General features: G+C 43.8%; 1 protein-coding gene across 1 annotated transcript; it reads left to right on the plus strand.

Annotated features, from left to right (window-relative positions):
• The first annotated feature begins 24,764 nt into the window (after nucleotides 1-24,764).
• On the plus strand, nucleotides 24,765-25,697 carry LOC146813151 (olfactory receptor 1G1-like). Its single transcript, XM_085615275.1, has one exon. It carries the CDS (start codon nucleotides 24,765-24,767, stop codon nucleotides 25,695-25,697), a length of 933 nt encoding a protein of 310 aa, XP_085471401.1.
• Nucleotides 25,698-26,439: the final 742 nt, after the last annotated feature.

Raw genomic sequence — 26,439 nt, forward strand, 5'->3', positions numbered from 1 at the left:
ATCCCAAGTGTGCAGTAAGACATGCACACATGTCAAAGGAGTGAAGGGCATGACTGGCACACATTGCACCGTCACACATAACATCTGTACACATCTCATCATACATCTGGTGCCTTCTCGACTCAGGAGTAATGTGCCACATCACAGCCTTTCACACCTGTGCCCCACACATGTAGTATTGCCCAGACAATGCCTTGATGTCCATCCATGGACAAGTATGTCAGCCCTATTCCTTCCTGTGTGCTGCCTGTCACCACTGTGATGTGTGAAAGGCACCGTACTTTCGCTCAGAGGGCCTGTGTACGTTCCCTATCACTATGGGAGTGCTGCCGTATGTGTACCCATAGTGATAGTGAGCGTACGCACGCGTGTACGGTCCGTATCACTATGGGTACGCATACGCGAGAACACCCATAGTGATAGTGAGCGTACAGGCGTGTGTACGGTCCGTACCATTATGGGTACACATACGCGAGAACACCCATAGTGATAGTGAGCGTACAGGCGTGTGTACGGTCCGTACCACTATGAGTATGCATACGCGAGAACACCCATAGTGATAGTGAGCGTACAGGCGTGTGTACGGTCCGTACCACTATGGGTACACATACGCGAGAACACCCATAGTGATAGTGAGCGTACAGGCGTGTGTGCGGTCCGTACCACTATGAGTACGCATACGCGAGAACACCCATAGTGATAGTGAGCGTACAGGTGTGTGTACGGTCCGTATCACTATGGGGGTGCTCGCGTATGCGTACCCATAGTGAAAGTGAGCATACGCACGCGTGTACGGTCCGTAACACTATGGGTACACATACGCGAGAACACCCATAGTGATAGTGAGCGTACAGGCGTGTGTACAGTCCGTACCACTATGAGCACGCATACGCGAGAACACCCATAGTGATAGTGAGCGTACAGGCGTGTGTACGGTCCGTACCACTATGAGTACGCATACGCAAGAACACCCATACTGATACAGACCGTACACGCGTGAGTACGCTCACTTTCACTATGGGTGTTCTCGCGTATGCGTACTCATAGTGGTACGGACCGTACACACGCCTGTATGCTCACTATCACTATGGGTGTTCTCGCGTATGTGTACCCATAGTGGTACGGACCGTACATGCGTGCGAACGGTCACTTTCACTATGGGTACGCATACGCGAGCACACCCATAGTGATACGGACCGTACACACGCCTGTAAGGGCCGTTGCTATGCATTTGTGGTGCCCTAGGGCCCCGGTACGCAACGTACCTGTGTGTGAAACTCCAAATTACATAGGGGACACATGAGGGACAAGTATAAAGGCCTACATGCATGCTGGTTGTCATGGAGACCAAATTTAAAGTTTGAATTTTTTTCAGCAGGTGCACAGCAGTAGTCAGTTTGAATGAATCTACTTTGTTGCAATGTGGTTCTGGAGTTGACATCATGCTCGAGAAAAAAACACAATAAGAACCCACTGACTGTGCTAGGTTTGAAGGGATTGGAGGAAACATAGGATGCAAATGTGAGTGACCAATCACTCTGTACTCCTGTGCATGAAACAGGCCAGCAAGGCAGATATAAGGCAGCCAGGTCCCATGAGGGAGCACTTGCCTGCACATCGTTGGATTCGACGACCCAGCTGCTGCTACTGATTCCCTGGAACCATGTCAAGGTCTGTGGAGATGTCACAGCCTTTCACCCTGGAGGAGAACCTGGCTTTGCTGGATGTGATCCTCCCACAGTACCCCCTGCTGTATGGGTGACAGGGTATCAGGTGAGTGCAGAGTCTACTAGCACAGACTGTGTCCCTTGTTTGTGACTGCGACTTCTGGCATTGTGTCCAGGTGTGACACACATGCTATGTACTGTAGGGGGGGTTCCCAGGGGGGGGAATGCCTGATGTCTCCCAGCCAGTGCCTGCTGTGGTGCATGTCTGCCGTCCTCACTTGCATTGTGTTTACTGTGAAAATCACTGCCTGGTGCATGCCACATTCTGGCTGTCTTGTTCTCCTGGGAATGTAGCCTCTACAGTCCTCAGTTTATTATGTGGTCAGCCCAGTGTGACAGGTGACTGTACCCACAGATTTGTGTTAGTTCTGTGTACCTGTGCTGAGAGTGTCCACATGATGTGTTCGTACCCTGGACATCGGTGTGTGTGTAAGTCCCCTGTCATGTGGGTGGGTGCATATGTGGAGTGTGGCACCCGGGCTGCATGAGGGATGGATATACCCTGCCCATGTGATGTGAGCAGGGAGCAGTGCTGTGTGTCTGATGTGCAGAGCCAGCCCCACACTTGTGAGCCCCCCGTCTAGTGGCACATGTGCAGAGTGAGGTTTGTCGCTGCATTTGGCAATGGCAGGTGAATGTCCTGTGCCTGTGTGTGTCTGTGTACTCTGCTGTGGTAGCGTCAGTGGCCTGTGGCATGTGACTGCTTAGAGGTGCTGCACATTATCCTGGTGTACCTTCTGATGCACAGTGTGAGCCTGGATCATTGATTGTGTCGTTGCCCTCATTCCACCTGTGTATTTTCAATGGCACGTACTGCTTTTGCCCTTCCCCAGAGGATCATGTCCCTAAGACAAAGGTGCAATGCGTTGGATGCATACTATGCCTTGTAAACAGCAAATTTGTTCTAATATGTCTCTCTGTGACATGTGCCTGGTGTATTGATGTAGTGTCACTTGTTCATCCTCACAGGTAGGCGCCTCTGCCAAGAAGCAGATATGGATGAACGCCGTCAGTGCCATGAGGAGGACGGAGGGTCGCAAGCGGCGCCTGGCCCAGGTGAGGAAACGCTGGCAGGATATCCGGTGCTGGACGTGGAGGATCGCACGGGTCCTGCTGGGGGACTCACCTGAGACCCATAAGAACCGCGGGTGCCGCCGTCTGACCCACATCCACAAGCGTGTGCTGGCGGTGGTATTTCCAGACTTGGAGAGGCGCTTACAGGAGAAGCAGCAGCAGGAAGGGGGTAGGTACATATGTGTTTGTTGTGTGTCACCAGCATTTGTAAGTGCACAGTTGCATGGATACACTGCCAGGGTTTAAAGGTGCTGTGCAGATCCAGTTACCCACAGTATAGCGGTGCTCTCCTGCCTCCCTTCCCCTCCTTGCAATGTGTTCCCTGGTCTGTGTGTAGTCACTCCTTCACAAGGTAATGTAGGCTGGCGCTTTCTCCACGTGAACTATGCCTGTAGCATCATGTGTGGGGGTGGTGTGTAACAGGTTTTGGGACCTTGCCTGTGCCCTGTCCAGTTCAGTACATGTGGGTTCCATGTCAGTTGGCACTGATGCTGAGTCCAGACATGGGAGTTAGTCTCTCAAGTGTCATGCCTTACAGCACGCATGTCCTATGTTGTGGCCTGTGACATGATGTGCATGTGTGTGCGATACGCATAGTGCAGGGATGGTGGCATGTGTTGCAGTCATTCCCATTCAGGACCATGGAGTTGTGTGGCCACTACTGTCCCCTGGGGCATATTTTCCTAGCTGTCATGTGTGTCATCACAAAACGTGGACACTCTCAGTGTCTACAGCATAGGTTGTGCTCTGTGCCATTGTCCCCTGGCACCATGTATATTGACGTAAAATGTAGTACAAGTGTCCACTGTACAGCCTGACCTGATTTTCCTTGTTCATACTCACGGTGGCCAGTGCCTGTGTGTCTTGTTACAATCATCTGATGATGACCATTTGTACATGATTATTTGGACAGGCGCACCTTGGGTATTTGGCGTCCAATCTTGCATTTATGCAGCCCCTGTGTATTTCACCCAGACTAAGAGATGTAAGTGCTTCCTGTGTCTCAACAAATTGTCTCATGTAGGGGGTGGTTGGTGCGGGCAAAGCCTACATGTCAAAACCTGAAATCTCCTTGCTAGGTCTGGCCAGTGTGTGATGTTTGTCTGGACATACACTCGAGGTGCAGTGAGCCAGTCATGTTGGGCATGTTTTCAGTATTACCTATGCAGCATGTGCCTCAAGTTCATGGATATGGTCCCTGCTCATCCCTATTTTCGGCAACGCTGCGTGGTGCAGATGCAGTGCTGGATTGTCCCCAGGGCCTGGCTCCTCTGTCAAACTCCATTTCATGTCATTTGCTATTGTGTCATGCTCTCCATGGTTTTTCAGTGGCATGGTGGGTCAACCAACTGTGTGTTGCATGCCCTACATCTGTACCTTGTTTTGTAGATGTTACTGATCTTTCTTTTCAGGCTATGCACTGTAACCTATGTAGATTGGACTCATGTGACATATGTATACAGGTGTATGATTAATTGCTGTCTCTTCACCTTGCCCACAGCATCGTCGGGGGACACGGAGGGAGACATCAGCACAGACGGAGCGGAGGGACCGAGCACCAGTGCCAGCGTTGACATCGTGGCTGGCACATTGAGTGGAACTGAGGCAGAGGAGAGAGAGGCCGAGGACCTGTCCACTGGCACGACAGAATATGAAGCTGACGGGTCCGAGGATGATCTCTCCGAGTGGGCGGAGGCTGCACCAACAGCTGACAGCGGCACAACATCTCACCCCGCCCCCTCCATTGCCATCAGCCGCCTCCCAATTGCTCGTGTCCCTTCCCAGCGTGCCCGGTCACCACATGTCTCCTTCCTGCCAGGCACCGCACCCCCTGCCCCTTTCTCCACTGCTGCCGCCAATGCCGAGTCTGTGGACATCCAGCGGCACTTGCAGGTTGGTCAGGCTGCGATGCTTAATGTCCTCCATGGCCACAGTCAAGTGCTGAACAACATGGAGGCATACTTGGAGGGCATTTTTTCATCGCAGGCTGACCAACACAACTTGCTGAGGTCCATTGACTCGACACTGACTGCAGCAGTGGGTCTCCTGCAGCGCTACGTCCAACCCCCTACCCCTGACCCATCCACACTTCCCACTCCCATGTCTGTCCCACGTACACCCAGACGTCAGCATGCACCCACCACAACAGACACAGGCACCACACCAGCAGGGAAGGTCATACGCACACCTCCTGGCACGCACACACAGGGTGAAGTAGGCACACCCACTGGGTCGGGGGGCAAACGTAAGTCACGCAGCCAGAGTGGGAGTCTGCATTCCACCAAATCCACTCCCTCCAAATCCCCTCCCCTCAGCTCTCCTGGCCACATATCCGGCAAAGACTCCTTCATGGCCGCTCTGTCCCTGAGCCCCACTGTGACACCACCCCGCAAGCGGTCAAGGGAGTTCCCGGTCAGGGTGGTTGAGTCCCCCCCCCTGTCCACACCCTCCCCCAGTGGCACTGCGACCCATCCCTCCACCCCCCCACCCTCCTTGGGGCCTGTGGTTCCTTCGGGTGCAGGGGAGTCGCTGGAGGACCTTGCTAAGGTGTGCAGCGCCATCCTGACCTCCGCCTTTGGCCCTGCCCCACCCCCTGTGGTAGAGTCCTCCATCCCTGCACCCACGACGCCTACCCTTCGCCCTCATGTCCCTGCGGTGCCTGGTCCTTCCCCCCACATGATGCCCTCCCCGCTCTGGAAGACGAAGCAGTCTGACTGTGCAGACAAGCTAGGGGACACGCGTCCCACTGTGTCCCCCACCTGGATTGGAACTTTGGATTGCCCTATGGGCATTGTACTTTTTGAACTTTCAAGGGACAAACATATTTTTGGATGCTGATTAAAGCAATTTATTTTTCCTTAGTACACTACTGTCTGTCTGGTATTGCTGTTGGTCGACCTGCCCCATTATTTAGGGTGGTGATTCTGTGTTGGGTGTGTGGGAATTGTTGTCTTGTGCTGGTCATAGGGTGGATCCTGGTATCTGTGTGCCATCACAAGCTGTTGGCTACATAACTTTGTTCATGTAAGCAGTTACTGCATGGTGACATCGTCCCAAGGTGTGTTCCTTCCTCTGTGTAACCTGACTTCTTCCCTGCAGGGTCTTTCCAATATGTGGTGCTGAGCTGTGTCTACATTGGCTGGGTGTGTGACAGACTCGTTAGACTTGGCCCATGCATGCTGAGCGATGTCTCCACCTGCATCATTCGTGGCGTCCTTGGTGGTCACTGTACTTGTGTATGTAGACTGTTGCCATGACTTCATGTGTACATGAATTCTTTTAGGCGCTATGCATATGTATACTTCCAGCCTCGCACACATGTGGTACATGTACTGCAGGATCTTTGTGCACCTGACTGACGTTTGTGGGCATTGGATCTGTGGGTACTCCACCCTTTTCTTTGCAGGGGCACTGCTGTGAGTGTTAGGCACCCACCCCTCCTGTGTCTGGGCACTGCTGGGAGGACTCTATACCCACCCCTCCTGTCTCTGGGCACTGCTGTGAGTGTTAGGCACCCACCCCTCCTGTCTCTGGGCACTGCTGGGAGGACTCTGCACACACCCCTCCTGTCTCTGGGCACTGCTGGGAGTGATAGGCACACACCCCTCTTGCGTCCGGGCACTGCTGGGAGGACTCTGCACCCACCCCTCCTGTGTCTGGGCACTGCTGGGAGGACTCTGCACCCACCCCTCCTGCATCTGGGCACTGCTGGGTGGACTCTGCACCCACCCCTCCTATGAGTGGGCACTGCTGTAAGGAATCTGCACCCACCCCTCCTGTGTCTGGGCACTGCTGGGAGGACTCTGCACCCACCCCTCCTGTCTCTGGGCACTGCTGGGAGGACTCTGCACACACCCCTCCTGTCTCTGGGCACTGCTGTGAGTGTTAGGCACCCACCCCTCCTGTGTCTGGGCACTGCTGGGAGGACTCTGCACACACCCCTCCTCTCTCTGGGCACTGCTGGGAGTGATAGGCACACACCCCTCCTGCGTCTGGGCACTGCTGGGAGGACTCTGCACCCACCCCTCCTTTGTCTGGGCACTGCTGGGAGTGATAGGCACACACCCCTCCTGCGTCTGGGCACTGCTGGGCGGACTCTGCACACACCACTCTTGTGACTGGGCACTGCTGGGAGGACTCTGCACCCACCCATCCTGCGTCTGGGCACTGCTGGGAGGACTCTGCACCCACCCCTCCTGTGTCTGGGCACTGATGGGAGGACTCTGCACACACCACTCTTGTGACTGGGCACTGCTGGGAGGATTCTACACCCACCCCTCCTGCGTCTGGGCACTGCTGGGAGGACTCTGCACCCACCCCTCCTGTGTCTGGGCACTGCTGGGAGGACTCTGCACCCATCCCCTCCTGTGTCTGGGCACTGCTGGGAGGACTCTGCACACACCACTCTTGTGACTGGGCACTGCTGGGAGGACTCTACACCCACCCCTCCTGCGTCTGGGCACTGCTGGGAGGACTCTGCACCCACCCCTCCTGTGTCTGGGCACTGCTGGGAGGACTCTGCACCCACCCCTCCTGTGTCTGGGCACTGCTGGGAGGACTCTGCACACACCACTCTTGTGACTGGGCCCTGCTGGGAGGACTCTACACCCACCCCTCCTGTCTCTGGGCACTGCTGGGAGTGATAGGCACACACCCCTCCTGTGTCTGGGCACTGCTGGGGGGACTCTGCACCCACCCCTCCTGCGTCTGGGCACTGCTGGGAGGACTCTGCACCCACCCCTCCTGCGTCTGGGCACTGCTGGGAGGACTCTGCACACACCCCTCCTATTTCAGGATATGTACACTTAGAACATACACGGGTGTGGGTTCGCTACATGCATATGAGGTGGGGGTACGGTCCGTACATACACGGTTGGGGTGGGGGTACACTCCATACGTACGCGGGTGAGGGTACGGGTCGTACTTACACTGTTGGGGTGGGGGTACGCTCCATACGTACGCAGGTGAGGGTACGGGTCGTACTTACACTGTTGGGGTGGGGGTACACTCCATACGTACGCGGGTGAGGGTACGGGTCGTACTTACACTGTTGGGGTGGGGGTATGCTCCATACGTACGCGGGTGAGGGTACGGGTCGTACTTACACTGTTGGGGTGGGGGGTACGCTCCATACGTACGCGGGTGAGGGTACGGGTCGTACTTACACTGTTGGGGTGGGGGTACGCTCCATACGTACGCGGGTGAGGATACGGGTCGTACTTACACTGTTGGGGTTGGGGGATACGCTCCATACGTACGCGGGTGTGGGTACGGGTCGTACTTACACTGTTGGGGTGGGGGGTACGCTCCATACGTACGCGGGTGAGGGTATGGGTCATACTGACACTGTTGGGGTGGGGGTATGCTCCATACGTACGCGGGTGAGGGTACGGGTCGTACTTACACTGTTGGGGTTGGGGGTACGCTCCATACGTACGTGGGTGTGGGTACGGGTCGTACTTACACTGTTGGGGTGGGGGGTACGCTCCATACGTACGCGTGTGAGGGTACGGGTCGTACTTACACTGTTGGGGTGGGGGTACGCTCCATACATACGCGGGTGAGGGTACGGGTCGTACTTACACTGTTGGGGTGGGGGTACACTCCATACATACACGGGTGAGGGTACGGGTCGTACTTACACTGTTGGGGTTGGGGGTACGCTCCATGCATACGGGGGTGGGGGTACGGTCCGTACATATCTGTCCCCACGCTATGTGATGCTTGTGCGGGCCGTACCCATGCCTTTGCCACATGGGTACAGCCGTCCCGCCATTGTTGGGATGACGTAGGTGTGGGCGTGGTACGACTCGTACCCACGCTCTTAAGGCGAGGGTACGGGACATACCTGTATTGTTGTGTTGCCGGTTCGCGTCATCAAGCACTTCCGTTGTGGTGGACGCTGGCTTTGCTGGACACACCCCCACCCCCTCGTAGTGACCAGGGCCTGGGGGTCAGGTATGTCCAGGGCATGTGTGCTGTGTGACTTTGGTGAGGGTTTTGTGGCCTGCCCCTGGTCCTGCCCCCCCCTTTCCCCCCTCCCTTTGTTGTTCTGACCTTCTGCGGCGTCTGCATCGTAACCTGTAGAGGAGGTCGACTGCTATGAGGGCCGGGATGACACGTAGGTTCGGGTCCATGTCTGTCTGTCGCGTGCAGGTACTCCTTGTTCGCGTCGTCCTGATTTCCCGGCAGTTTTTGGCTGCCGGAAAATATTCACCGTGCGGGATGACGTCAGTGCGAATCGTAATTCCTGATTCGTGAATGGCTGGCTGCGTGCGTCCCGACGTCACGTCGGCGCTTTCCCGGATCACATTTGTATGTTTATTTTAGTCGGTCGGGGTTTTGTACGATTCGTACGGAAATGGTATTTCCGTGCGAATCGTAATTCCATGTTTGTATATTTTTTCGACCGGGTACACGTCGGACGGAGAATATGCTCCGTCCGACGGTTCGTACCCGGTTTTTACCGGATCATGATCGGCACCTTAGTGTTTATAGGTAAGAATGTGAGTAAATATGTGTTGTTTTAAACTGATGTTATTGTATTTTATGAATGTATTTGGGTGTATTTGTGTGGGTGGGTATGTTTTCCACTTTTTTTCAGGTTAATTTTCATCAATGTTCCGTTGGAGAGAAAGACGCTTTTTTTTTTTTTAAGGTGTGGTTTAGTTGATTTAACTAATATTGTTATCACACTTTTTTCGGGATTTCCTGGAGCGTTTTTTTACTATTTAGAAACATTTTCGGTTTTTGAGGGTTTGGATGTTATGCTGGAGAGAGAGACACGTTTTGTTTGTAATTAAAGTGTGTTTTACTTGATTCAACTAACAAAGTTATCACACTCTTTTTTCGGGATTTCCTGGAGCGTTTTTGTAACATTTTTATATCTTTTTCAGGTTTTTGAGGGTTTTGAGTTATTGGATTTTTCGAGGATGGATTTGTATTGGACCTCTTGAATTTTTGCATTTTTTTTTGGGACATTTTTTATTATTACCATGAATTGACAGACAAATGCAAGGATTATTACTTGTTGGAATTCATCTTCTATAGCTCAATCAATCGAAAGTTTCTTTTTTGTTAATTGTTTGGGTGGGAAATGTTATTATAAATCATTGTTATATATATAATATTTTGACAAATAAGATTTAATTGTATATATATATTTAATATATGTATAAATATTGTATATGACAATTACATATTATTTGAGGAAATATAGTACTAATATATATGTGTAAGTGTTTGTTGTGTCAACTAATTTAGTTTATTAGCTGTGGATAGGTATTTTATACAATGGTTTTGGCTATTAACGATAGGTAGTCTAGGCCTCTTTTTGATGGGTATAGGCTGACCTGACTTTGTAGTAGCTCAAACATTTGTTTAGTTTGCTTAGTTAATTTAGGGCCAATTTGAGTTACAGATTGTTGCATCGTTAATTCTTGGTAGCTTTGTTCTTTTTGTATACATTCCAGGAGTTTTTGTAGGGTAGGTTTTCCTCTGGTTGTAGTTGCTAGGAAGGCATTATGCCATCCTTCAACGTTATTATTTGTTTTGGCTTCTTTATTTAAGGTACTTAGGTAGACATTCCACCAAGGAATGTGGAACTTTGGGTGTCTTCTATGCCCTGATCGGTGTAATCTTCCCACCCAGGTGTCCTCAAAGTAGTCTAGGAGTTGGCTTAATTTGTGTTCGTTTCTTTTTTAATATGGGCTTTCTATTAGAATATTATAGTCCTCTGCTACATCTGTTACAGGTACATATGCTAGTGCTATTAGTTTTTTAACCTGGTAGGCGAATCTACTATCTGTAGCATATTGTACACTTAGGGTTGATTTTTGCAGATGTCTCCACAGACTCTGGTTAAAATGATAATAGCAACCTTGTATTGCTGTGTGTGGATAATTCTTTAGTATAGCATTTATCATGGCTAATTCGAAATCAAGAATGATTTTTAGTGGACTATAATTATTGGTTTCTTGTTTTATTTTAGTTAGGATATCTATGTATGTAGTTTGCTGTTTATTTGGTAATAGGGCATAGATGAATGGAATGTTAGAATGTTGGTACAATCCATGTACTGTGTAGAGCTGGTAGAATGGTTTTGGACAGACTTTGAAAGTTCCATCCATCATCCAGGTTTGACATTGTTGTAATTTCACTAAATTGTTTGTAGTAGCAAACATAATTATTCTTTTCTCAGGGCATTTGTTATCAAAAAAAAGTAATGGTTCTTTAGTGTGAGTAATGCTTAATTTTGGGGGAATTACTACTTCTTGGAAGGTTTTAGGGGTATGTAGAGTAGTTGTTGTTACTTTTTTCTCTCTGGAAATAGTTCTTTTTAAACAAAGTATTGAGGGTAATTGTCCTGATGCATGTTGAGGTATTTTTAATAATTCCTCTTTGAGTATTTGGGTGGTGGGTTTATCAGTACTTGTACTTGCTTCTTTAATACTTTCCAGAGCATTTATAACCTCAATCTTAGTTATATTGGGGGGGTGATTATGTTCTTTTACTGAAAGAACAGTAGTTTCTTGAGTAGTAGCTCTACCATAGCATTTGTTTGAGTAGTATTTGCTGCACTTCCAAAACGTTTTGAGACCAATTTGCTTTTCTTGTGTATACACATACCCCATATAACATAACAACATTTTATTTTTTGGAGACATTATAAATTCTGCACCTTCAGTCATGTTGTTCTGTGTTATGCTAGGGGAGATTAAAAAAGCAATGTTGTAAATATATAAAATGATATATATTTGTTAAACATATTTACATTTGAGTGAATATACTTACAATGTTTAGTTTGATGTGCCGAAAAATGTTCAGAAGATGGTTTCAAGCTTTCTGTTCAATTTAGAAGAAGTATTTTCTGTTGGTAAGAGAAAAAAAGTTGTATTATTTTTTCATTTGTGATAGGGTTTTAGGGAAAAAGTTATATTTGGGTGCCTATTTCAAGGTGTTTAATGATTGTGAATTATATACTTACTTTTTTTATTTTGTAAGGTAGGTTCTTGTGTCAAAAGTACTTTTGGATGGTTTTGCAGTTTTCTGTAGAGGAGATAAAAAAGTCATAAAATATATTGTAGAAAATGTTGTTTTAATAATTTTTCTAGGTGTGTAGGAAAAAAAAATAAACTTACATTGATCAATATTTGACTGGTGGGTATGTAGAAAATATCTTGCTGTGTTTAGAAAATATCTGTAGAGGAGACATGAATGTAATTAAATAAAGGTTAGTAAATTGTGTGTTAGAAATATTTAGAGCTGTAGCTTAGTAGTCTTTTTATATTTTAAATACAGTTTAACTTACTTGTGTAGTTGTGAAAAATTCTTTTGGCGTAGAAATATTCTTTCAGGATACAGTTGAGCAGTGTTTCACATTCCTCTTTATTTTCTGTTAGTAGTGTGAAAGTGATGCAGAAATGTAGTGTTTTTATAGTGTTTATTTAATTAGTTGCTTCATTTCATTGGTTTAATTTAAAAAGTGTGAAATTCATTGGTCTACATGAATGGTTTTGATTGATTTGGCTGTTTGTTTCCATATAAGGGAAACGCTAATTAGTAGCTTATTAGTACAAAGTGATGTTATTATTTTCAGTTTTAAATGTATAAAAGATTATTTTGAGTTTGATATAATGCATGTATGATAATTTGCAAAGCTTTTATGTTAGTAATTAAAGTTTTAGTGTGTATGATATTTGAATTTTTATATGTACATGTGTTTGTAAAAAAATTAATCACGTTATTTAAGTGTTTAGTCATGTGTCTATATTTAGGTTTTCGATAATTTTGTTACTTACACTTTATTTTGATGTTTGACGATATTTTTGTTAAAGATATTTATTAATTCGATATTATGAGATACAATATTTTAGTTAGACGATATTGTGTACTCGATATTATTGTTTATTTATAAATAAGTATAGTGACTCGATATTATTGTACTCGATATTTTGACAACAATATTTTTTGTATTCGATATTGTTGGTATCGATATTATGTCAGTGATCCAAATATATTCTGGACACACTATCATGGGAATCTGATCAGAGGTAGCAGGGTTTCAGATCCTAACAAGAGTCGCCCTTAAGTATGCCTTCCATGTCCAAATCATCAGCTGAAAAGTCCACAACAGGTGAATAAAGGAAACAATTCTAAAATGTAAACAACATGCAAGGAGCATCAGTAAACTGCATGCTGCCCTATTGCGTAAACAAATCCTATAAATACAGCCCTAAAGGTTGTCTCAAAACATTCCTTTAAAGGTGTATTTGAAAACAGTAAGAGTTGCAATCAAAATAAATGCCTTTTTAAACGTACAATTAGGGCAGATTTACTAAACTCTCATGCCATGCAGCTGCAAAAAATGCTGTGCTAAGTTGCGTGAGAAGGAGAAAGCAGAAGATCGCCATATCTACATAGATAAGCAAATGTCCTCCCCTCTCCCTTGCGCCAGCGCTGAATTTTGGTGATGAGCACTACACTCACACATTTGTGCCATAGTGCAAGGGTGTGTGCATATGCCTAGCATAGGGTTTGTGGTAAAAAGGTTCTCTTCCATTATAAAATACTATGCCTAGACAATTTAAAAAATAAATTCTACTCTGTATGTGTGATGTACAGTCAGAAAAGACATGAGAAAGGAAGGCATAACTGCTTTTAAAATCTGGTTAAAAGTGGCATTTATTTTAGATGCAAAACTATGTCTCAGATTTTTGGTACATAGAGTTTTGAGTAAAATTCATGGGCATTTGCAGGGAATGCCCATGTACCACCAATGTAATTCACCCTTGATCCTAAGTAATGCATCACGCTATTTTTTGTTACTTTTAGGCAACTTTCCAGCGCTAAACAAGTTTTGCGCTGAAATGTGGAAAAAAAAACATTTTGGCTGGTTTGCTTCAATTTTTTGATGCAAAAACAGTACAAAATGTTTGCATATCTGGTCCTAAGTTCAATAAATTAAAATAAAATATGACACATTGATACAAATTCCTAAGCATGACAATAAGGTCAATGGTTATGATGAAGGAACGTGACCAGATAAGGGATGTTAACATAGGTAGGGCGAAGGGATGTGGTGAGGCTTTGAACAATGTTATAGTATGATCTGTTTTGGGCTGAAAGAGGATGAACTACAAGTAAAGGGTTCAGTTGAACGTTAAGGTAGGAGTTATTTTCAGAACCCTCCGTTTTATGATATGATTTTTCCAGACTAACAAGCATACCTTTTAAAAAAGGAATGATGGTAATTAACTCAGTTCTGCAGCTGCGGCGCACACTAGGCTTTGGGGATCTTGTCCTCTGGGATACCAAAAGCTAAGGTAGGAGTTTGAGTGCATTATAAAAGCATGGGGCAGGTAAAAGACCTCAATGTGCATCACTGAGCCCTCCTGCCTCACTTAGCTCATGTTTGCTCCACCTCAACTCTGGCATCCACATTTTGTTTGGGAAGAAATGTTAAGGTCCTGCCCTGTGCTCCTGCTCTGGCTGCTTTCTCCTGTCCCTGAAGCCGGATGTTGTCCCTGTGCACCTCTGTATCAGCTAATAACATCTCTTTCAGCAGTGATAACACTTTGCAGCTGTTATGATTCTGCCCTTTCAGGTGCGACTTGTGTTTTGGGTTTTATCAAAGGTAAGAAGACCTTGTTCAAAGGAAACATAGAAATGGAAATGGAAAAGATGACAGGTTCTGTTCTGTCACCTTGCCCCATTTCCTTCACATTAGGAAGCCAAAGACAGATATGGTCTGCATTTGTCTTGCCTGCATCACACAGGTTAAAAAAGTACAAAATAATAACAAAACCACTGCGACAGTAACAAAGAAAAACACCCACTGCTGCATGTGGCTTTTTAAGAGCACAACAGTTGCCGGAGGAGGAAAGCGATGTTGGTTTATTTAATTTTTTTATTATTATTTTTTATTTTACTCAATGTTATTGTATTTTCTGTACTAGGCTTCCATCCTATCTATCACTCATTCAGGCATTTATCGTCTCCCCTGTAGGACACATGTATTGGTAAACATATGACGCTCACAACATTGTTCAGTTTTTCCAGCAAATCTCTGTTTGCTGGTTCATGTGAAGTGATCTTGGCACAATCCACAGCCGTGCACATAAAAAACTTTGCCTTCTGGGTTTCAGCGCCATGGTGGCCATCATGCAGTGCATCCGGTCCAGAGGTGGGTGGGAGCCCAACTACAACAGCCCACTGAGCCTGATAGGGTACATAAATAACCATGCTAGAGTTCCAGAGGTAAAACAAGCATTAAAGGTGACTTTTATGTTTGTTTTTATCTTGTCACATTTGCTATGTTTTCCAAGACAGAGGGCAAATGTCAGTCTAGTCTTCTAACAGATTGCTTACTTGTTCTTCTAACATAGAGACTGGTGTTTACTTTTTTTGATTACTGAAACTTTGAGTTTTTCTGTAAAGTGAACTATTTGAAAATCTTGGTGGCTGTGGCTGTCCTTTTCTTTTAACACATAACAAAATTAAAATACCTATAAATGAAATGCACAGATATTTCAAAATAAATAAACAGGAAAGCACAAATTCTAAAGTGTGATGAAAATAAAGTTTTTAATAAGACCAAAACATATCAAGACACTTTACTTGGTTATGTGCAAATGACAAACATTCGTTGAACACCCAAGTTCCACAAATTATTGTTTGAGCTCTATAGTTTCATCGGTTAAATTGTCTGTTGTGCAAATTTAGTGGTGATTTCAATGGAAATGTGCTCTCTGTAAATGGTAGTGGCTACCACACAATACTTTTCTAATATGCTTGCTTTGGTGTGCTACTAAATGCAAAACCAGCTACATACTACACCCTTAACACTCTCCTGCTGAATGGGTGTGGCTCATTAGTGACACTTGCTCTTTGTGTGAGACTAAGATTTTTCGAAATCCCTATGAGTTCAGTGATGTCACATTGATGGCAGCACCAGCAGTCGGAAAATTGTTCCAGCACCACTGCCTTCTTGGGCCAAAGGAGCTCTTAGAGCACTGGGAGCTTTCTGTTAGCTCTGTCCAACTGCCTTAGCTGCAGGAGTCAGACTTTGAGCAGCAGAATCTACTTAAGCACTGGCAAGGGTACTACGAAGGCCTCATTATGCACACAATGAATGGATGAGAAGTGCTTCCACTCTTTTGTAAATGTAGAGTGGCTGATTTGGCCGAAGCCATCTTATGCCAGCAATGGTCAAAGGAGAAGTTATGCCCAGGCTGCTGGGTGACTTCTCAAGAAACGGCAGTCACAGTAATCACTATGTTCAGCCTCATGGATGCAGTGCAGACTATGACAGTTCTGGAAAGAACATAGGGGCACATGTATGAAACCTTGAACTACTCAGTTCGTAATTGAGATTTCCTGTAAATTGCAATTAGAAAATCTCTATTTCAAATGTATGAGACTCATTTGAGTTTCATTTGCGACTCCCAGTGGGTCGCAAACAGACCTACCTCATGAATATTAAGGAGCTAGGTCTTGGTTTGAGAACCATTTGGAGCAGCCCGATTTCCTTAAAGGAGAACGGATACATTAAAAAAGGAAATGAAACATTTTCTTTAAACTTTTTAAGAGTAGGCAGTATTGTGAATATTTTGCAAAACATTCGCAAATACCACTACTATTCAATATTATGAAGCAAATCCCTAAACATGACCCTTCCTCATACCTAATCGCAAACCTAGTTTGCGATTTGTTAATAGGTCACCGAATTGCAAATAGAGCTTTCTATATCCCAAAAAGCCATAGACTTACATAGTATGAGAGCTGTGGCTGGCAAAATGAATGATATGAGTGGTATTTGTTCCATTTTAGGCTAAAGAAAAAAATCAGGGGTAACTTTATCCAACTTATTGGGGTCACTAATGCACAAATGTTCATTATTAAAACCAGAAGTATCAATAGGTATGCTTCTGAAACCTGTGGAAACTGGCCAGAATCTCAGAAAATGATAAATTGCTCCCACTGTGACATATTGATAGAGGGGAAACATGAGTAACTGTTATACACATTACTGTAGTAGAAGTGGGCGAGCCAACAAATTAACATGGAGAGCCGAGTAAAGTGGCTGCCTTGGGTCTAGGCCTAATCACAAACTGAGCCATGAGAACATTTATCATGGAAATGTGCAACAAATGTATGTAAAAATATGATAAGGTGTCTTCAAAATTTAGAAGCTTTTCACCTTAGTATATTATATTATAGCACTGCATTTAGAGGTGTTTATTAAAAGAGATGTTTATACATAAACATAGAAATATTCATGGCCCTATTCTCCACTCTGACATCAATACGATCAGTGAACTAAGAGGCAAGTCAGTTGCTAGGCGAACACTATACGTGGGATATATTCTTATTTTACATAGAACTACTTTAGAGCGCATTATGTCAAACACATTATAAGTTCCATGTCTTTCATGGAGGTTTTTGTACAGCATTCAGCCTCACGTATCTGAAGGTTTTCTAACATGAAACAATTTATACAATTAGAAGCACTATAAAATAAAAAATTATCTAAGAACACATAATTTGGTCACATGGCCAAACCAGGATTGACTCTAGATTTTCTGTTCGGAAAGTGTGCAATAGCCACTAGACTGGTATCCCTCTTTTGCTCATGTTTGACAAAAAATCTTGTCTTTCATTCTTGGTGCATGAGGTTCGAGCATGGGTTGTAGGCAGAAGGCACAAAAAAGCTCAGCTAATTATGGGCTTGAGGGCTCAGTAGGATCTTGCACTGAAACAGATCCTACTATCTGACTAGAACATTCATTGGTTCGCCCATCCCTATATTTTACTGTGGGTATTCTATGCTTGAAAAAAGCTTTGATGCTGTTGCCAGTGTGATACCTGTTTTATATGTGAGGATATCTTAGCTTGTATTGCTGATGAACCTCTTTTACCCCTGTTGAGTGGGAGGGAAACTTACACTGCTGCCAAATGCCGCACACTCTGTGTGTTTGTGTGTTTACACACAAACTTGGACTGCTGATGCACATTCTGTCCATGTTATGTGCATGTGAGGAAAACTTGCATTGTTTTTGACCTGATCGGTATGTGTTCTGTTAGTGTCAGGAAAGCTGATACTCTTGCCTCATGCTGTACCTGTTTTGTGTATGGAGGGCTTGCTATGAGTGTGAGTCAAGCTTGTACTCATACACCCCACTGTTGTTCCTTACATTTGTACCAAATCTGAAATGCTGCTTATTTGTTGTATCTAAAGGAGGAGTTAAATGGTAAGGTCTTTACCACACCTTTTCTTTCACCTTTTCTTTCACAGGCTGGGCCTGCTTTGCCACACGTGTTTCATGTCTTTGTATGAAGCTTGCTCTGTCCCTGCATTATCACACTTGTTCCATGTCTTTCAGGGAAGATAGTGATGCTCTTGAGCAGTGCTGTATATGTAATGCATGTGATCAGAGGGGCACCTGCTCTCCTGCCTTCGGTGCTCTAAATATTTCTTTGTATTTTAGGTCTGTCCTAAAGATTGTTTCAGCTATCTCACCAGCCTCATGTTTCCTCACAAATAATACAGAATCCTGCTCAAAGAAAATGGGCTTTAGATAAGGCGACTTCAGTTATTTATCATAAAGAGTGTCATTCATATATTAGTTCAGCCTTCAGATCAGTTTTCATAAAATTGGGCAGTGGATCAACCATTTTCAGACTTTGGCATTCGTATCAATGTTTAGCTCTGCCTAGCAGACATCTGCTGACCCTTTAGGGTTTCAGATATTCTCATTAAAAGTTTTTTGATTACCTACTCTGTGTTACTCGGCATCCAGAGAAGTCCGACCTCAGGAGATATTTCCTTTAGTTTGACCCCTAGCTGCTCACCTGCAAAATACAGGCTTGTGTATTTGAGTAATGAGTGTAGTAGCAGCTCTGCTGCCATTGCTACTAGACCACAATGTATTAATACAGAGAACCAAACATCACGAATGCAAGGTTCTAAACCATGCCACCGTCTAGAAAAGTATTCACCTTACTCTATTATTTTTTACTGTTCCAAGATGGCAGACCAGTGAGAAGCTTTACTTAGAAAAATAATTTAATGAACACATCCTTCCCATTTAACTGATGTTTTTCTTTTGTTTTACTTTATTTCTTTCATTAATTAGTTTAGTATATGCTTCCACTACAAGAAAAAGTACCACCTTGTTTTTTTAGAAGGCACATTTGACTTTTGGTTGTTGCCAAGGCTCTTCCTCGCACAAGTTCTCTAAGGCCAGACTCACAAAGTCTGCAGTGCTGGTCTTAATATGGCAAATGGGAAAATAGATAACCTTAGTGGGCATTCAGGCTTCAGTGTAGCTTACTTCAAGAACTTTCAATTGCACCAGTGGTCCGATGCACTGGAATCTTAATCTGTGTTCCTCTGCCTCCACCTCCCCAAAGTCAGCTCCTCTCTAGTGTGCTATTTATCTGTGTGGGAGCAGTGTGCCTGTGTGAATGCAGGATAGCCACCATGTTGTGTGAGTGTATTGTGAGAGATGTGTCTATTTAAATGTCTTTTGTAAAAGCAGGGTAAAAAGTCTACAGTTTGAAAGTGGTATATGCGTGAGTGCAGAGTGTGGCACATGCCTGCATGAGTACAGCATGAGGAATCTGCCTGTATGAGTGCAGCAGTGTGAGTGTGGAGTTCATGCATGATATGTATCTGTGTGCATGCACTTTACAAGGGGCAAACCTATCGGCTTTGGCAATGCTTTTTATGGTTATGGTTTAAAGACGTAGAAAATGGAGTGCAGGGAGTGGTAATACAAATTGTAGTGGGTTTTGATATGGCAGATGGAGACTCTGTGGGAGGAGATTGAGTAGTGTTAAGGGGCTGTTTACTGTCAGATGTGTCACCCTAGTGAAGGGGCCTAGTTTCACTGCTTACACAAAGGCTTATTTCAACCTAGCTATGCCACTGAGAAAGGCACCTTTTATGCATCTCTGGACAAATTGTTCATACACTGCACATACCTTGCAAAGTGTCTACATTTCACAGAGCTGGACTAGGAACCAAAACCAACCATGCCACAAATGGTCAAGCTTTCTCCCTCCATTGTACTGTGGAGGGAGTGTTTTGGGCATGCCCAGCCCTTTCCAATGGGTGTTATATTTTTCAGAAAATGGTGTTCACACATTTCTTCAACGTATTGATTAAGAGTTTTTGGTGCATAGACACAAAAAACCCAACCAGCCCTAAAAGCAGTACAATAGTTTGCAGTCCACCTGGAAAATGCAAGAATTCCCAAATGGACAGTCCACCCTGTTAATACCGAAGTGGAAGTGATTATTCTATGTGCTTATTTGTGTTGTTGATAGAAATTTTGTAACACCATTTACATTTGGTCTTAATCAATACAACTAAAAGTGAAGATGACAGCAGTTACCCAATGTCATGTAATTTTGAGGGGTACAAATTATTACAATTGTAGACAAGTAATATTATAATCTATAACCTGTGACTGGGGATCTGCCACATATTTGTTATGTGAATTGTCTCAAGTCTGTTCCCAATTTTGTCAATTAATCAAAACATATATGTAATATGAATGCCCCAAGATCACACATTGTGGCCAAGTTAGGGAAGCTAAGATTTCAACTCAGATTTCCTTTCCAGCTTCCGCAGTTGGCAATTGAGACACTGAGCCCTTTGTCTTCATGCCTTCACTTCAAGGGTAGATACCAATGTTGAAAGATATGCCTTGACAGTAGATCCAAGAAGTGGGTGGGGCCCACTGCAGTGACTGTTACTGCAATCAAGTGTCCTAATGTCAGGGGGTGTCACTTTAAACCCCAATCTTTTCACACTGCTTTTGCTCTTCACAGCCCTGAAGAGTGTCATTCATCATGTGGTTATAAAAAAATGTATTGACATCAATGCAGACCTTGAAGATTGCCATGTAAAAAATACTATCTGAGCTGACATTGTTCTCACAATCTTTGCTCTAGTTTTTATTGAGTTACTGCTCTGCAGGACAAGCATCAACACAACATCTGTATAGTGAGTTTAGCCACAGTGATAACTGCAATTAGCAGTGAATGCTTGGCCAAAAGACCAGAGTAGCCAAGATTGGTGGAGCAGGCCATAAGTCCGTACATCATAATGGGACCTCCTCAGTAGTCAGATTAAGACTCCTATAGAAGGGTTGCTACCACAAGGTTCAGCCTGACCGAAGCTCCTTGCACTGTGCTTGGCTCGGTTAGCTATCCAGCAGCAGAGCCAGAGACAAATGGGTCCAGTGTTTGACTACTGTCACTGAGACACAAATATTATCACATACAGTGAGCATTGGAAGAACTAATTTAAGGGGTAGCATCAGCATAGGTTTGAGTGGACAAGTGTCTAAAGTAATTGGATAGGTGGAGCAGCTAATAAGAGTTACTATTTCTTTGACCCATCTTGAAATTTGCTTTTGCCTTGTCTGGGGAAGGGCTACTCTAGTTGGAAATCTTGCATATATCTCTTGAGCCAGGGCAAGAACACTGGAGCCAGTCACTCCTAAAGATGAGAGCAACCACATAATGTTGAAATCTTTCACCCAGTGACTCTCTATGAGCACAGATTAACAGTTATAGGCTGAAGTTTCAGGGGAACAGACAGGGTATGGGGGCAGAAGGCCACAGTATAAACAAACTTCTTGCCTCAACTTTAACATCTGACATTTCAAGTTCTGAGGGTGATTTGATGAGCAGACACTTGACTTGAGTGTGCTCCTTCAGAAGAAGCGATGGAGGCCGGGGCAGCACATGTAGGCTGAGATCTGCTTGATCACCAGTGAAGTACCTGCATCTTTCTATCATAATTGAGTTCAGTTTTCAGTTGTGACTCCCACTCTAGGTCAAAGACATTGAAGATGTAGTACCGTCCTCTCATTGCTTCAAAGAGTAGAAAACTCCATACAACTTAATACCCAACTTCACATGGTTCTATCTGGCCTGGCTAGATGGGAAACATCTGTCCTACAATATAATGAAACATGGACAACTCCAGTACCCTCTCTGTGCTACTACTATTTAGTTGTACCAGGCACAGTAAGTATATACCTCTTTAGAAATTGAGGTATGGATGTATGACGTTACAACGCATGCTGTTACAACGCATTCTGTTACAACAAAAGTATTACAACGCGAGTGCATTGACAACACAGGACATTACAACGCAAGTATTTACATCGACTTGCACTAGATGGCGTGCTAACATTAAAAAAGTGTAATTTACTATTCCAACTCCAGTCCACGTAACAGTAGGGAAGGTGTTGGGATAGTAAACTACACTATTTTTAATGTTAGCACGCCATCTAGTGCAAGTCGATGTAAAGACTTGCGTTGTAATGTCCTGCGTTGTCAATGCACTCGCGTTGTAACAGTTTTGTTGTAATGGTAGTGCGTTGTAAAAGTTGGGTTGTAAAGGTTGTTCCCCAGTTTGCAATGTTCCTGGGGTAACATAAATGATGTATTTTAACCCCTTGCATGCCCGCCCCTTTCCCCGCCCAGTGCCGCGCTTAACATTAGCGGGCGGAGTTCATGACGAGCTGGACTCGTCATGGGCACAGCGCCACCGCAGCCCATGACGAGTCCAGCTCGTCATGGGCACTGAAGGGGTTAATGATAGTGTATCTTTCTGCATGAGTTTGGCTACAATGAGTCTGTTTTGTCCCATTGTTCATAATTACTCCATTTTTAGTTTTGAGATGGCATGCTCACCTTTGATGGTGAAGAGAGATTGAGAGTGAAAGTTTAAATTTCTAGTGCTTTACAATGATGGACTGTCAGTTGATGTTCATAACGTCATCAACTCCTAAATGAAGGTTCTGACCAAGATTTTTTTCTAGGAGAGATTCATCTCACTTCTTCTTTCCCCTCAGAGCTGCTTTCCCAGCAGCAAATATTGTCTCTGTCAGTTTTCCTACAGATAACTCCTTACGACATTCTTCCAAATATGCAGATGATACCATGAGACATTTATCTTTCATGGTTTCTTTGCAGGAACTCTGAGGTCACATTCTAAGGTCAACGATATATCTACATTTTCTTCCATTGCTTCAAACACAAAACTGCATACAGCTTACTGCCCGCCTCCCCAGGGTTCTCTCTGGCCTGGATAGATGGGAAGCCATATGTCCTTCAACATAATGAAAACATGGAAAAATGGAGTACTCTCATGTATTGAGTCACTACTAATTACCTGTAACATGTACATTTTACACAGACCTCCTTGTACATACACCTCTTTAGAAATTGGTATATCCTAGTGGTCGGGGCAATATAGTACCTGAAACAAGCAGTCAACATCTTTCCTTAAATCCTGGAGATGAGTGTGCAGTGTTCCTTGAGTACAATAAATTGTGGATATTGCTGAAAATGGACCTTTATGCTTGAGTTGAGCCACAGCGAGTCTGTTTACTTTGTCAACAAACATAGAGTAGGTCCGGGTGCAGAGCCACCTTTTCCAACAGATCCTGACATCATCAGTAGCAGCAAGCAGAGTGGTTACAGGACTGTGACAGAATACCAACTGCAAGGTGTCAAGATAGAATGGATTTCCAAGTAGTCTGAAATATATTTAATGACAGCTTTCTACATTAGTTTATAGAACAATAGTGAAAGAAAAGTATGATAATTAGAAGGTTCTGTTGAGGTTTCAAGAGGTAACACCTGTTTCCAAAACTCATGAAGAGGCATTGCAAAAAGTCAAGAGAGGAACACAGTTATCTAAAACTAATACAATTAAAAGTGGGAACCCAATTGCATCTTTCAGAGAGATGGAATGATCTCACATTCAGATAATACATTCAAAGCTGCTAATGAAACACCTTTAGGAGAAGCATAGATACAATCAAAAATGCCTAAAGAGGGTTAGTACTGGTTTAGTCTCAAAATGTACATGCATTTTTACAATCTACTCAGTCAATAAATGTGATAGACTCTTACAAACGTCCTTAAAGGTTGTGGTTATGATGTTACTGCCATCTGCTAGTGAGGTAAGCATGCCAAGTAGATCAGATGTGACTCTTCCTATTGGATGGATTGTTTTGCCAAAGGTGCCTCTAATGTTTCTGCAGGTGTAAGTTCAGCAAAACTGCCCCATTGTTGAATTCCTCATAGCACTTGTTTTCCTATCCAAAAACATATTCAGGACATTGTTTTTGAGATTTTTTCTTATTGCATTGTTGTCCCCGCCCAAGTCTGCAGTGCCCTACATATCTCCCCATACATTGTTGGCAGTAGCCATGTGCAGGACAAATTTCCCACCATCATTTTGAGGTCAGGGAGCTGCCAGTGAGGTAAGCAGAAGTGCCACTACTTTTGGGCAAAGGTCTTGCTCCACCAAACTTCAGTCAGGCTTTGTGTGTTATTGAACAGTCTTAGCACACAGCTTTTTACTTCTGAAATATATTTGTCAGTGACATCAGTATCCAGGATGATTTTTTATGTATTCTGATTCAGATCTCTTTAATACATGCATTTTAGGAACTGGTATTGAAGGACGTATTAGAGACTGGAGAGTATTTTATTATTGAAGAGAGATGAAAGGAGGCACTGCTTAAGTTACTGATTGCTTTGATTCTCTGAGGGAAACATTTCTACTTACTCTAGTAATCAATACTCAAATGTCACAAATAACTGTTACTGTAACTACAGAACTTTCTGGTTGACCTCTGGTTGAAGAATAATACTTGCCTTTCCCTTTTTTTTGAGTGGCACTCTCAGTGTTTCAGATCTAGGAAGAAAATGTCGTGCATCAAGAAATGTGGTATTGGACTTTAGATTTAGATAGGAGGAGAACAATCAATAATATTCATGTTAGAATAGTAATTCTGTGCTCACAATGTTTAATTTATTATGTTAGTTTTTGTTAATCCCAGATAATAATCAATCAAATCAATTAACTTCAATTTATTTTATTCACAGGGTATCGTTAATTTCTAGCATTGCTTCATTTCTGGATAAATGAAAGGAGAAAATCTGAGCTCCACTGAATATTTTTTGATTGTCGGATTTTCAGATATACCGCAGTTGCAAATTCCACTTTTTGTTGCATTTTTAACAGTTTATCTGTTAACTCTAGCAGGAAATCTTCTGATCCTGACAACAATTTACTCAAACTCACATCTGCACACACCTATGTACTTCTTTCTCACACATTTGTCCTTTCTTGATATCTGTTATGTCTCAGTCCTTTTTCCACAGCTGCTGGCCCACTTCTTTCTGGCGGGCATACAGGTATCTTTTACAGAATGCCTGCTACAGCTGTTTTTTTTCATAGGCATGGTGACGGTTGAGTTCCTTCTCCTCTCAGTCATGGCTTATGATCGTTATGTCGCTATCTGCAATCCCCTGCATTACATGAACATAATGAACAAGGCTGTTTGCACGTGGTTGGCTGCTGGAAGCTGGGGAGTTGGTCTTATAAATGCAGTTCCACATACTGTGCTAATGTCCAAGCTCTCTTTCTGTGATTCCCACATAATTAACCACTTTTTCTGTGATTTGACTGCCCTGTTAAAGATTTCTTGCAGTGACACTTTCAACAATGAGACACTCGTTTACATCAGTGGAGTTATAATTGCAATGCTGTCATTTATATTAATCATCATGTCTTATAGTAAAATTGCTGCATCAATTCTGAAAATCAAATCTAAGAGTGGGAAGGACAAGGCCTTCTCCACGTGTGCCTCCCACCTCACTGTGGTTATTTTATTCTATGCATCTCTCTGTTCAACATACATGCGGCCGACATCTGCATATTCAAATAAGGACAGCAAGATAATGTCTTTATCATATGTTGCTGTTACTCCACTGTGTAACCCAATTATATACTGTTTGAAAAATGCAGAGTTTAAAAAAGCTCTGAAGAAATCAAAGATTGCACTTAAATTATGATACTGCTTGAAGGCTGCACATTTCAAAGGCGCTAAACCAACTTGAGAGAAAGTGTTTTCAGAACTACTATTGTAATACAAATACATTCACTGGTGTATGCATCTCAAGCTGTTTGTGATGTTTTTTCTAGAGTTCAATCTTTTTGCTAGTGTTTTAGAAGAATGCTCTTAATAATAATAATTCCCAAAGACCAACCACTTGATTGCACTACTGTTTCACAAGAGGGAGCTGTCAGAAATGTTAATAAAAGCAATATTATTACTTTAAAACACAAGTACAAAGATTTCAGTGTCACATCAGCTTAACATTCGATAAAATACATTTTGAAATAAAACGTTGGGATTTATTTAAGGCATTTAAAGGTAGTTTGTAGGCATAACTTTAAATACATAGGCACATTAAAATATATGAACATGAGGTAATTTCATTTTTGTGTACAATTTATATTTTTTACAAAATGTTAGAAAATCTATACAGTTTTCTACATTAGCTACATCATCTAGCATGTTGTTACTTTTTAAAGTTGTTTCATGTCTATTTTTAGAATTTTGGATGCCTTATTATCATTTTAGAGATAAACTGTGCAGCCACCATGACATCTCTCTCTAGAATCCCCTGTTAACCTGAAGGTGCACAAAGATTGAGAAGCTTCCAAAACATGCGGAATCTGTCTGTTTGCAAGCATGTTTGAGCATAGTCTGAATGGAAAATTGCAAAGTAGTGCTCTGATCACTTAAATTGA

The sequence above is a fragment of the Triturus cristatus genome, chromosome 7 (genome assembly GCF_964204655.1).
Source record: "Triturus cristatus chromosome 7, aTriCri1.1, whole genome shotgun sequence".
Lineage (NCBI taxonomy): Eukaryota > Metazoa > Chordata > Amphibia > Caudata > Salamandridae > Triturus > Triturus cristatus.